This window comes from Bemisia tabaci, chromosome 2 (genome assembly GCF_918797505.1).
Source record: "Bemisia tabaci chromosome 2, PGI_BMITA_v3".
Taxonomy (NCBI): domain Eukaryota; kingdom Metazoa; phylum Arthropoda; class Insecta; order Hemiptera; family Aleyrodidae; genus Bemisia; species Bemisia tabaci.
Genome location: NC_092794.1, coordinates 46,676,933 through 46,689,149, shown reverse-complemented (window position 1 = coordinate 46,689,149; position 12,217 = coordinate 46,676,933). Strand labels below are relative to the sequence as shown.

Here is a 12,217-nt window from a genome sequence, read left to right as displayed (position 1 = left end):
TAATTATACCCGTTCTGCCACAGTAAGGAGGAGCGCCGTATGAACGTTCGAGAGTTGCCGAATTTTCCTCGATAAAATGTTAAATTTTAAGGAGAGGTTTGGATATTTTCTCTTGAAATGTTCAAATAAATCAGATTTAAATGCGAATAAAATTCGCAGAAAAATTGGAGGAAAAATATTCCCTGAAAATGTGTTTCTTAACATAGGGAATTTGACACCTTCTGATGGTTCATAAGGCGTTCTTCCTTAGCAAGGCAGCTTCGTAAGTACATCGAGTGGACTAAAGTTCATACTGTTCCGGCGCAATGATACAACTATTAGAACTCTCCGGAATGCGTGAGGTATCACTCCGCATTTGAAGGCGTTTTCAAAACGGCCAAGTTCTGTTATCGGAATAGTCGTTTTGCATAGTTCATATTATTTTGTTTCCATTTCTAACCACTTGTTTAATTATAATCCTCCTATAAAGACCACCCATTTGCTAAATACAATTCTAGCTGAAGCGCACTTAACCGCATTCATGACTGCAAAAATGTTAACGGAAATCGAAACGGCCAGCGTGCATGAAGGCTATTTCAATTGTAATCTTCCGTCGCATTTCTAAGGCGCAATGATGCAACTATTTGAACTCTCCAGAATGCGTGAGGTATCACGCCGCATTTGAAGGCGTTTTCAAAACAGCCAAGTTCCGATACCCGAATTATCGTTTTGCATAGTTCATATTATTTTGTTTCCATTTCTAACCACTTGTTTAATTATAATCCTCCTATAAAAACCGCCCATTTGCTAAATACAATTCTAGCTGAAGCGCACTTAACCGCATTCATGACTGCAAAAATGTTAACGGAAATCGAAAAGGCCAGCGTGCAGGAAGGCTATTTCAATTGTAATCTTCCGTCGCATTTCTAAGGCGCAATGATGCAACTATTTGAACTCTCCTTGAACTCCATTTGAACTCTCCTTGAATGCGTGAGGTATCACGCCGCATTTGAAGGCGTTTTCAAAACAGCTAAGTTCCGATACCCGGATTATCGTTTTGCATAGTTCATATTCTTTTGTTATATTCCGTACCACTCGTTTATTTTTAATCCTCGTAAAAAAACCACCCATTTGCTAAATACAATTCTAGCTGGAGCGCACTTCAGCTATGCATTCACCACTGCAAAAATGTCAAAGGAATTCGACACGCCCAGCGTGCATGAAGGACGGTGGTGAAAATATCAAATCACGGATCTCTAATACGATATATTTTCCGGTTTGAAAATGTTTACTCCTCAATTATATTTTACTGCTAAAGAAAACTGTTTTCTATACTTGATTCTAGTGCAAAGTAAAAAGAAGCACCACTCATATCACCACTCTTCCCCCTTTTCTCAACCAGGAATGCTAAAACTTGCGGTGATTCTTGACACGAGAGTTAACCAGTAAGGAGAATTATAATAATAAGAAGAGGAGGAAGTAAAGCTTAAGTGAAGCATTGGCAAACAGAAGATGAACAGAATCATGAGAGAATCACGAAAGTTGCGCTCTTGGGAGGAGATGAAGAAAATCATTTTGCAACGTGGATCATCGGGGAAAGACGTGCTGGCGCCGATAGATGAAGTTTTCGGGCGCAAATTTTCAGTCATCGTCGACGAGGTAAGTACAACCCGTGCTGTCCAAGAATCCATCACTGGTTATCTTAGCTTTTTTAAGTTTTTCCGTCTATTCGAATTTTATAGCTAATGGATGAAATGAAAAATCCTATCTTAACATAAGCTGAGGATCTCCCTTTTCACTATGTTTTTCTGACCTTTGTCATGCTCCCGCCTTTTTTATTCCGTTGCCATCTTTGATGATGACATTGATATTGAGCATTCTGAGCGGCCGTTCATAAAATACGTATTGCTGAAAATCTGATTTTTTTTTCTTAATCCCGTTTCTCTCCTTTGCAACACACTCGTGACACAGGTTTACACCCCCCTACAAAAATCCGCATCTGGTCAGTGGGTCATGAGATGTCGGTGTTCAATCGTAAAAACCCTCGTGTCGTGTCCTGATTTTTGACGCTGCATTTCCATCGGCAAGTCATAAACAGAGATAAGTTATGGTTAAATGGCCTCTTTTGACATGCGAGGTAAATCGCTCAGTTTGTCTTCGCACCAAGACAATACCTTCGTACTCAAGGGTCAATGTCTTTCTGATCCATAATTGTAAAAAATGTATGTAGGTCAGCAAGTCGTTGCAGCCGTGTAATGCCTACAACGTAGAGAATATGCAATTCGCAAATGTGCGGGCCCCTTGTGCCCGTCTGCATCTCGGGCCCCTGAGCGCTAATCCGGCCCTGCTAAGACCCCCCCCCCCCCCCCAGATAATGAAGTAATTTTTGAATGGTCCGCAATGGAAAGGTAGAAAACAATGAAAATACCTTGTGTGATTGTGCTTCGGTCATGTGCCAGAATACTGAGCGATTGTCAGTTCGAGTTAGGAAACATGCATTTTGTCGTTATTAATTTCGAACAACACATTATTAACGCTCATGAATATCGTTTTTCTGTGCCTACTGCTTTGTGACCAAATTTATAAAATTATGAGAGATCAGGAAAAAATAAATTGTGCTTTTGGCACTCTAAGGTGCATAAAGTCGGCATCGTTCGATGTATCTACGCCCTACGGTGCCTGTAAAAAAAGTTCGAAGCGCTTTTGTTGATACCGAACGCCTAAGAGCAACTATTCATACGCCATGTAGTCTGTGTAGCATATCCAAACTGATGAAGGCGCATCAAATATCCTTACGCTCAACGCACCTGATATCGCTTCAGAATTGCCTTACTTTTTATACTGGCATTATCTGGACAGGTTATTGAGGAGGGTCGACTCAATATGACGTTAATTATGAATCTGATAAATTGCTAACTTTCCGTGAGAGAGATAATGTTTAATAATTCTTAAATGTGTTTACTTGAACGTGTTACTAAAATCTTGATATTTTGATGAAGGAACATGCTTTTGGCGAGGTAACTCTCCTCATAATTGAATGTCCATTAGCCGGAGAATTATTCCAGCGTGCCGAGGAAAACATTTTATTCTTTTTTCATAACTCACTTTCATTTCTGTATTTCTTCAGATGCCACCATACATTTCTTTAAGGAATGGGTTTACGGGATATATTGCCGACATATGGCAAATAATCAGCTCAGAGCTTAATGTATCGTAAGTGCATATTCCAATACAAGTAAAAATGGTTGTTAAGTATGGATTCATTGTCTACCACGCTGAAAAAAAGTTCGGTCATTTGAACCGAATGTACGGTTTTCAAAATCATGAACCGAACACTATACGGCCGATACTGAACACCGTACTTTCGGTTCATGAGACCGAGCTTTTTTTTGTGAGTGCATCATTGGTCATTTACTCGAAATAAGAGGAGTACGCAGGTACATAGAACGAAGATACGTTTTGTATTATGTTAAAAGGGTTTAAAAGCGTCATGTGGTGAAAATTTAAAACTGTCATCAGTATCATAGGATTTGTTTTTCATTTTTAAGATTTTAGAGCGTTGAATGGAATCCAGTGATTTTATATTTCATGAAAGAATTCGAAATTCTCGTCAGCGTTTCAACTATAAATAACTGCTTGGTGATTGAGGAATCAATCACGACAGAATATTATCATTCTTCGTTACATTTTCAATCCAATACTTGAAAATAATCGAGGAATTCAGAAATGTCTGTGAATATTCCAATTCAAAATTGAAAGTTCAATCGATTCTCAAAATCAGTCGATTTTTTTTTCCGTTCAGCCAAGTTCACACGCTAAAAATGGAGTCCTGAAAATGATTCATCGGTGTCGCTGTTGGATGTTGATCCTCGAAACCCAATTTCAGCTATTGTTCGCTTCATATAATGAATATTACGAATTTGTACACATTTTTACAATATTACGAGTTACTTCAAAACTCAGGCCGCCATTCGATGAAAAGAAGTGAAATGATGGCTGCTAAGTCCCAATCTCGTCAATCCCTGAAAATTGCATGTTGTGGCCCATTTTTCAGGGCACCACTCAACGATGCATCGGTGAGCTCCATTTTCAGCTCCAATTTTCAGCGTGTGAAGTGGGCATTCATCAAAAAGTGGTCCTTGTTGCGAGGTTCTAATTTTGGAATTCTGAAACCTACAAAAATCCGAGAAAAAGCTCTATATACATTCTGTATCGTGATTCTGCAAATCATTGCAATTGCAGCGACCCTGTAATGAATTAAGAACTAAATGAGATGTTTAACACTGCGGATGAATCATAGCGAGTTTAGCATCAAATTTTTTCTGCTACTTTAAGTTATTTCAAGAAAAAAGGATCCAGTCCGTATCGGACCCCTTTATCTGCGATGAAGTCCAAATCCAGACCATATAGCTCATTAATTCCCCTTAATTGTTATGTCCCTTCTGAAGTTTGTCGTGAGACTTCAGTCACCATCTACCGGACGACTGAAGAGCCGTAGATTTGTAACAGCTCCGCCAGAGAGCGCTGTGAACTTCAGATCCCACCACGAGCATGTAAAATTAGAGGCGGCGGATGAGAAACATCCGCGCTTTTTCTGGATCGATCTCATCCTAAGAATTGAGGGACACAACCCTAAAATTTTACATTGCTCATGGGGCAGCTAAATAGCGATTCAAAAATATACAAATACATTGCTCCTTGATACTCAACACGCACACGGTCTCTGGTACAGCATTGTAAAACTTCACAATTACGTCCTCGTTCGAACCAGGGCCATGATGCTGTTTAGAGAAAGACATTGCTTTTCAAAGGAATAATCACTAATAATTAAGATTAATGACCGTAAATCAAATGAGCTTAATTTTTCATATTAATATTCGATATTTTCACCATGTAATTTGAATACTTTTTCCCTCTTTTGTCACCCTTTTTCTTACTTGTTCCTCTACTTTTTGAAAAAGTATATCCTTCGGCCTTAGTGCTAAAAATTAACTGGAATGCTTAATCTGAGGTCCACTCCTCTATCCAAAACCTTTTTTCATAAACAAACTTGTGAATTCCATGTTTCTCCACTCACACATTAGAGTTAATATAAGTCTTATTTATTTCTCAGAGCTGAGTTTCAAAAGCATAGTTTTGATGCCGGCAAGGAGTTGATTAAAAATGGTTCCGTTGACCTCCTCATAACACCTGTCATAATAACTACCACCGACATTGATGAGATAGATTTTTCCATTCCTATCGTGAAAATATGGTAAGTATACCATTGATTTTCTTTCTCCTAATTTTCTGTTTATCGTTGTCTTCCTTCTTTTACGTTACGATTCTCTTCACTTAGTCAAACTAGGAGCTGAGGATTATATTAATTTAAAGAATGCAGTCATTGGATGATGGAACCGTTAATTTGCCATAATCTTTTTTGGATAGTCGTGGCTATTTTCAGCAACATTCTCAAGATGGTAGAATACTTTTAGTGTCCTCCTTGCCACGACGCACAGTCGATCGAGTCAATCAGAGAGTTCGGGCATGAAATTTGTAACTAAAACTGCAAATTTTGATGTTTAATTCGTCATATTTTAAATTTTATTGGGTGGTTCTGAAAGAAAGTTTTACAAGGAAACCAATGAAACCACTTTTAAAGCCTCAAATTCCATTTTGTCCGACACCTCCTATTGACTCGATCCATTTTGAGACGAAGCAAAGGTGACGAAGCGACTGCTAGCAACTATTCGTGTTTTTAAATCACTAAAATTGCCATCAAAGATCTTGAAGGCGAACTTGATAGAATGAGAGACACGCAGTGAAACAAGTGTTCAATGTATGTTCCTTGCCTTGCTGCGTCCCTTTGTTTATTCATTTACTCATTATTACTAGTTGGAAGTAATTTTTTTCCAAGAAATTATAAGAATTATCTCCCTGGAATGTTCAGTAATTAGCGCCTAAGGTAGCGTCTCGTTCTAAACAACTAGTTCGTTTATTTTCTATTTATGCAATTGTACTGACCTCCCTCTCCCCTTTGACAGGCCCGATTGCAATCATGGTTTCTAGTCCAATAAGGTCTAGTATAATTTTAAACATGTGCGTTTCATAGATGAATTGTTTCGCTTACCATCTCCATTGTGCTTACAGGTATGAACTCTTTATGAAGTCAAGTGATGATGGAGCAACATCGATGTCTTATATAGTCACGTGGAGTAGAAATTTATGGTTCGCTTTCTTACTGACGATCTGCATTCTAACTGCAACGCTCTGGATTATTGTAAATATAAGGTCAGTAGTTTGTGTCAACCATAAGGCACCATATTTTTGAGACGTAAACAATAGCATTTCAACCTCTCTGAAAATAGAATAATGTCAATGTCAAATTTATTAAAAGTTTTAACTTTTGAATCAAAGAAGCGAACCAGAGACTGCATTTCATTTCAAAACTACACAAGTACATTTATGAATTCTCATAAAACATAATACCCCATGTTAAAACTATTTTCAGGAAATTATAAAAATACATATTTGCAAATGTATCAATTGAGAACCAAAGTTACTAATGATTGTACAGAAACTTTTGTTAAATTTAAAAATAATATGTCTGAAAGCTTAATCGTCTTTTTAATTTGAACGATGACGGGTTACAGGCTACGCCTTGAGAGAAATCGCGGAAAAACACCTCCAGCTTGGCAAACCAGATTGGATTTTTGGCGCGGTTACAGGAGATGGGCAAAAGGACCGGAACCCGAAAATACCCTAAAAAACGAACTGGTTTCCGTATCTTCTGTTGGCTCTAGTTTCTTGTTCGTTTTAGGAGCTTTAACTAATCAAGGTATGTCTAATCATGTTCCTCATCAGTAGCGCTAGTAGGCTAAAAGCATCATACAAAGAATGTGATTTTTGAGACTCGAGCTTTCTCCGTTGAAATAAAGCTAGTAATCATATTTAAAAGAAAATTGGAAATCACAGTAGAATAAATTGAATTATAAGCAAAAATCCGTAAATTTAATTGAAGTGCTAATCTCGAAAAGGTGTCAAGTCGGATTTTTTTTCGAAATTGAGTTTTTAGCGAAAAAAAATCGTTTCCCACCTCCTATGTAATTAAAATTTTATTTTTCAAAGCTGGTACTTTTCAAACAAATAAAAAAAACACTGGAATTCCACACCCAATAATTTCTTTTTCCTCTCCCAATTTTTCACCGGCTGCAGCATTCTACGCATGCTTTCGATGGTAAAATTCCAGGCGGCTTATGGTCTCACTCAACTTCGCCAAACTTACACGGCTACTTCTTTGCCGCGGCTTGTCTCCACATTGCTGCAATCCCATCACTTAAAAATAAGTTATATTTATTCAAAAGTTACGCATTGCATGCACTGAAATATGTATGTTGTTTTCAAATAATCCTCTCTCTGCAACAAAATCATCAGGTAATTGTTTGAAGCTCAACTCACCATCGATTCGAACTGCAACTTTGGTAACGCTTTTTTTTGGGCTTCTCATGTACAACGCCTACTCATCGGTCCTGATTTCAAGACTCGCGGTGGGTCGAACCACTTTACCGTTCCCCTCACTGGAATCAGTTGCCGAGGCCAAGACACACATCATATGCGTCCGCAGATATAGCTTCGCTTACGTACAGTTTAAGGTACTCGTAATTCAACACCAGAAAATTAAGGACATCAATAATAGACATTTCCTCGTTTGCAAGCGCAAACGGTCATATATTCTATCAATACCCAGGAAAAGAGATTGTTTGATAATTTCTAGGAGTCGGTTTACCTACTATCCCAGTGGTATACAACGTCAAGTGAACATGCACCGAAAATAAGCAGTATTTCCGATAAATATTCACTTAACGCCATTTTTCGCGCGGAATCGGAGAGTGTTTCCGGCACTAAGCTGATGTAACCGAAGCTGCTGAATACTTCCGGTTCCGGTAGATATTTACTCGACGCTGTACTTTTTGGGCGTATTTAGAGGCTGTTTCTGGCGATCAGCTGAAGTAACCGGACAGCTTGAGTATTTCTGGTGGATATTCCTTTGACGGTACTCTTTTAAGATGGCGTTTTTTGAAATCCGTATTACTACGTACCTACCGTTTTACTTTGTTGCAAAAAAGTCGGAATTTTCGCCACCTTTACACCCTCACTGTGGTAGAACGCCTGACTCTGGTTGGGCAGACAACAGGTTTTGAGTCGAGAAAGTAGAGTTACATTGGGAGAAGACTCATTTTCAGCGAACATATTTTTTCGAAATTTTCTCCACCTTTGTAGCCCTACTGCGTTAGATCGCTTCGGCTCCGATCAGACCAAAAGCAGGCTTTGGGGTCAACGAGACCAGCTTTGTTGATTTTCAATGATTTGTTGATGTTGAACTAGAAATCCAAAATCCAGTGACTTATCGAACTATCATGACCCCTCAATTTTGACAGAGCTCTCTATAATTTCCGCGCTAAATCAAGGAATCTTTTTGTAAGCTTTACAAACTCCATCAACTTGATCATAAAAATCAAAACACAGTAGTGGCATCTCTTGCGAGGAAAAGTGTCTTGCTACGAGCCGCTGATGATTCACCATTATAATGGTAAAACTAATAGACCATGAATCTCGGTTTGCGACGTTGTAGACTTCTTGTCATACTTTAATCTTTAATTAGAAAATTATTCAACCGTAATTCTTGAAAACTTGCGGATTTTTTTCTCTCAATCCGAAGGAAACTCTGAGAAAATTTCAATAAATAATGTTGATTGGCTCTCCTTTAAAAAAAATAAAATGGAAGCAGAGATTTTTAAACACCGAAAACAATAGATACATGGTCTGGTGGTTTCACCGTCGATATGACGTGACGCTCTCAGTAGAGGCCAATATATCTAAATTCAAAAATATATGTCATTTTGTTTTCAGCAACGAGAAGAAGACAAGGAACTACTGGAAAAGTGGCAAGGTTTGGTGAACGAGCCTCCATGTCTGAACACAACATCTGTTAGAGATGTCGCCGCAGCTTTATGCTATGACAACACTCTCATCCTCGAGACACCGAATATCGTTGCAAAAATCATTGAAGATTACAATCGATCGAACGGCTGCGACATAACTCGCCTGTACGGACACTATGCCAGAGCAACTGCGACTGTTCTGATGAAGAAACATTTCCGATACAGGCACCACTTCAATAAAATGTACTATTTCTTTTTTTATTTTTTTTCATTTTTTAGCATGATGATCAATGCCATGCTACACGGAGGAAAAAACTTCGAGCGCGGGACCCGAAGTTGAGATCACATGGATCTCCGAACATTTCGTATCGCACATCCGACAAATTGAGGTCCAGCTGCAAAATTTTGCGTCAAACATCTGATGTCCTTCAGAATACCGAAGTACATTCGATGTGAGACCCAAACCCTTCGCTATGTTCCAGAGTGCTTCATACTACCAACCGGAACTTCAGCAGCTGAATCTCAAGTTCTTGGACGAGCGATCCGAGAACTTCAGAGATCCGTGATCTCAACTTCGGGTCCCACGCACGAAGTTTCTTTCTCCGTGTATTACTCTCGTTTTTGTATTTTGGGTCTGTGATGCCGGATTTCGTTCTGATAGTTCTTCTTGATTTTCTGTAAGCCGATAGGGATATCTAGATTCAAGTTGACAACAAGGTTACTTACGGAGAAAAAAAATCCAGTGCAGGGGACCCAAAATTCAGGCCATATGAGGGTGATTTCAGATGCACGATCCGGAAACTTTAGAGATCTATAAGATCTAAACTTTGGGTTTCATGCACGAGGTTTTTCCCTCCGCACTGACTTAATTCTTCTGTCAAACACTTCATAGCTCAACTCAGCTAGTTTTTATTTACTTATTTATTTATTTTTTCGCGGAATTTCTTTCGGTATTAAGAACCCAAAATGGGTCGAACCTTTAACTATAGGTACTACGCTTGTTAAAAATCACGGACTTCTGTATAGTATGAAGGAGATGATTTGAAAGTTTGGGACTCTTCTAAATATTTGATGAGGTTCACTGGCGGAGAAGGTTTATTGCCTTAGAGGCCTTAATACATCGTCTGCAATCATCACTCCTGTGTTTCTCGTCCATGATATATTCTCCATGATTCCACACACCAATTACCTGGCCCTCCGTGGAAATGGCAATCTCTTCTCTCTAAGGATGAAGCTTTCTCTTTGTGATCCATTGATATGAATTATCCTCAGTGAAATTCTTGCTTCGATAAGTTGACGTGACGAGTATGCGAAGGTTTGGTTGTCCAGGACTCCACCTTTTTTGGGTAGGATGTCAAACGGCAGATCTTCCTGGCAATTCGAATGGACGCACATGACTCATCAATGCCGCATGCAAGCTGCAACATGCACATGACTATTCGCCTTAATCTAGAAGTTATTCCGAAGCATACTGATCTGACTATGGCATGCCTCTCGTAGAAGTCGTAAATGAAGGTTGACCAACTCTATCGCGCAGCCTTAGGATGATGGTTGCTCCATCTAGTTAAGGACGTTCTTATGGTTCTGTTCAGACCTCCTATCTCCGTGCTTGACCAAGGCACTACACCAAACAAATGATAATTATCTTCGATGATTTCTGTAACGATTTTCGACGTTTCGAGGCTGACTGTGTTTTTCAGGATACTTGACAATAAGTATTTCTTAATGTATCTAGTATGTATCTCTTACAATACACTCGATGAGCGGTGCGGTTTTTACAACGATTCTCAACAATATTCCATGAGGATATACTGGGCTTTTTTGTAGAAATTCTGGTCTCTAATCGATCGAAAAAATCTTCCTTTGTGCCTCGGCTTATATTACAAGTTGATGACTCAGTGTACAGCGTTAGTTGACGTCATTGATTTTAATGATTGGCGTCACCTACGTGACTGCCAACAAAAACAGTTTCGTTGATGGTGTCATGGGAGATTATTCAAGGGTATCGTGGACAGTTGAGTAAAAGTTTGTAAAAATCGAGTTACCTATGAATCATATCAACTTTATGTGCGTCTCAAAAAATAAGTTTTTAAAAATTAAAGAGTTGGAATTTTTTTGGCTCACAGTTAGAATTTAACGCTCATTTGTGTCAAAAAGAACAAATGATTTCTTAAAATTTAATATGGTGAGGAAACTATCGTTCACTATAGGTAATGTGGAAAAAATAAGAAGTCTCATGCACATTTTAATTTTTTTTTTATTTCAGATTGTAAGGAACCAGAGGGTGATTAAAAAAATGCCATTTCATTTTTGCAGCGCTTATTTCAACATTTTACTCGAAATAATTAACTGTTTTACCCTATTGGTATGACGTAAAGTTCAGAAAGAGAGTGAAATAAAAAATCCGCTATAACTTGAGTTTGAAAGAACCTAAATAACCAAAAAATATTTTAAAAAAACTGTCTCCTGAACCCAGATATCAAATCATGCTTCAAAGAAAAATATCCGTGCAGACATTTGTTTTTTCTCATGTTGTGCGCTGATTTCAGATTATTCAATTTGTATGGATCTGGTATCATGGACTACTTACATCGGAAGTACTTATCTCGGCGAATTCCTCATACGACAGCACCCAGGTTCTCAGGTGTTGCCTGCTGGAACCATATAGCAGGAATCGTCATATTTTATTTAATCGCAGTCACAGTTTCAATTACTATTCTGCTCACTGAGATTCTTGTTTACAAACAAGATGAACGTCGCAAGGATCAGAAAAAACATGAGATGCTGCAGTATTTGAACTCATCTAATGTAAAATATAAATAAAGATAATTCTAATCATATGTTAAATTCCTGTATTTTCTGACAAAACTACCTTCGAAATTCGTTGCACAATCTGCAATCTACTTGCTGAAGGGCACGTCAAAGAGTACACACATTATGCAAAATCCCCCTTCAATAGAGATGGATCGACTTGTGATAGTTGGGCGTGAGTCCAAAATTTCAATTCCTTTTTTTCTGTGATAATTTATTTGTGAAAAAAGAGCTATGCCTCTAACCTTTTGTCTTTATTTAAATTGTATGCCTTTTTGAAACGCCGAAACTTTCCGAAACTCACGTTCAGTAATCACATTTTACTGAAAAATGTTTCAGCGTTTCTTAATTCTCTCGGAAAAGGGCGATGATGTAAAAGTCAAATTAGCATACAATAGTACAGAACATATTTCCACCAAAAAAAAAATTAAAAAATAAAGAATGGAAAAAATACAGAATTAGAGATTTCAAGCAGATTGAGACCCATCCTTTGAATACCTACTGAA

The 12,217-nt window shown here is 38.2% G+C and overlaps 1 protein-coding gene across 1 annotated transcript; it reads left to right on the top strand.

Moving 5' to 3' along the window:
• Positions 1–1,362: 1,362 nt before the first annotated feature.
• On the top strand, positions 1,363–12,153 carry LOC109029574 (glutamate receptor ionotropic, kainate 3). The gene is made up of 7 exons (XM_072297408.1): positions 1,363–1,638; positions 3,107–3,192; positions 5,093–5,233; positions 6,109–6,249; positions 6,612–6,796; positions 7,393–7,610; positions 8,869–12,153. The coding sequence occupies exons 1-7, from the start codon at positions 1,492–1,494 to the stop codon at positions 9,238–9,240; spliced, it is 1,290 nt and encodes a 429-aa protein (XP_072153509.1). The 5' UTR covers positions 1,363–1,491; the 3' UTR covers positions 9,241–12,153.
• Positions 12,154–12,217: the final 64 nt, after the last annotated feature.

Bases quoted from the DNA above. Each gene is read 5' to 3' on its own strand.
- LOC109029574 (XM_072297408.1), top strand. From the start codon at position 1,492: ATGAACAGAATCATGAGAGAATCACGAAAGTTGCGCTCTTGGGAGGAG. The intron at 6,797-7,392 runs GTATGTCTAATC...CAAAATCATCAG, and splicing joins AGGAGCTTTAACTAATCAAG to GTAATTGTTTGAAGCTCAAC. The intron at 7,611-8,868 runs GTACTCGTAATT...TTTTGTTTTCAG, and splicing joins TCGCTTACGTACAGTTTAAG to CAACGAGAAGAAGACAAGGA.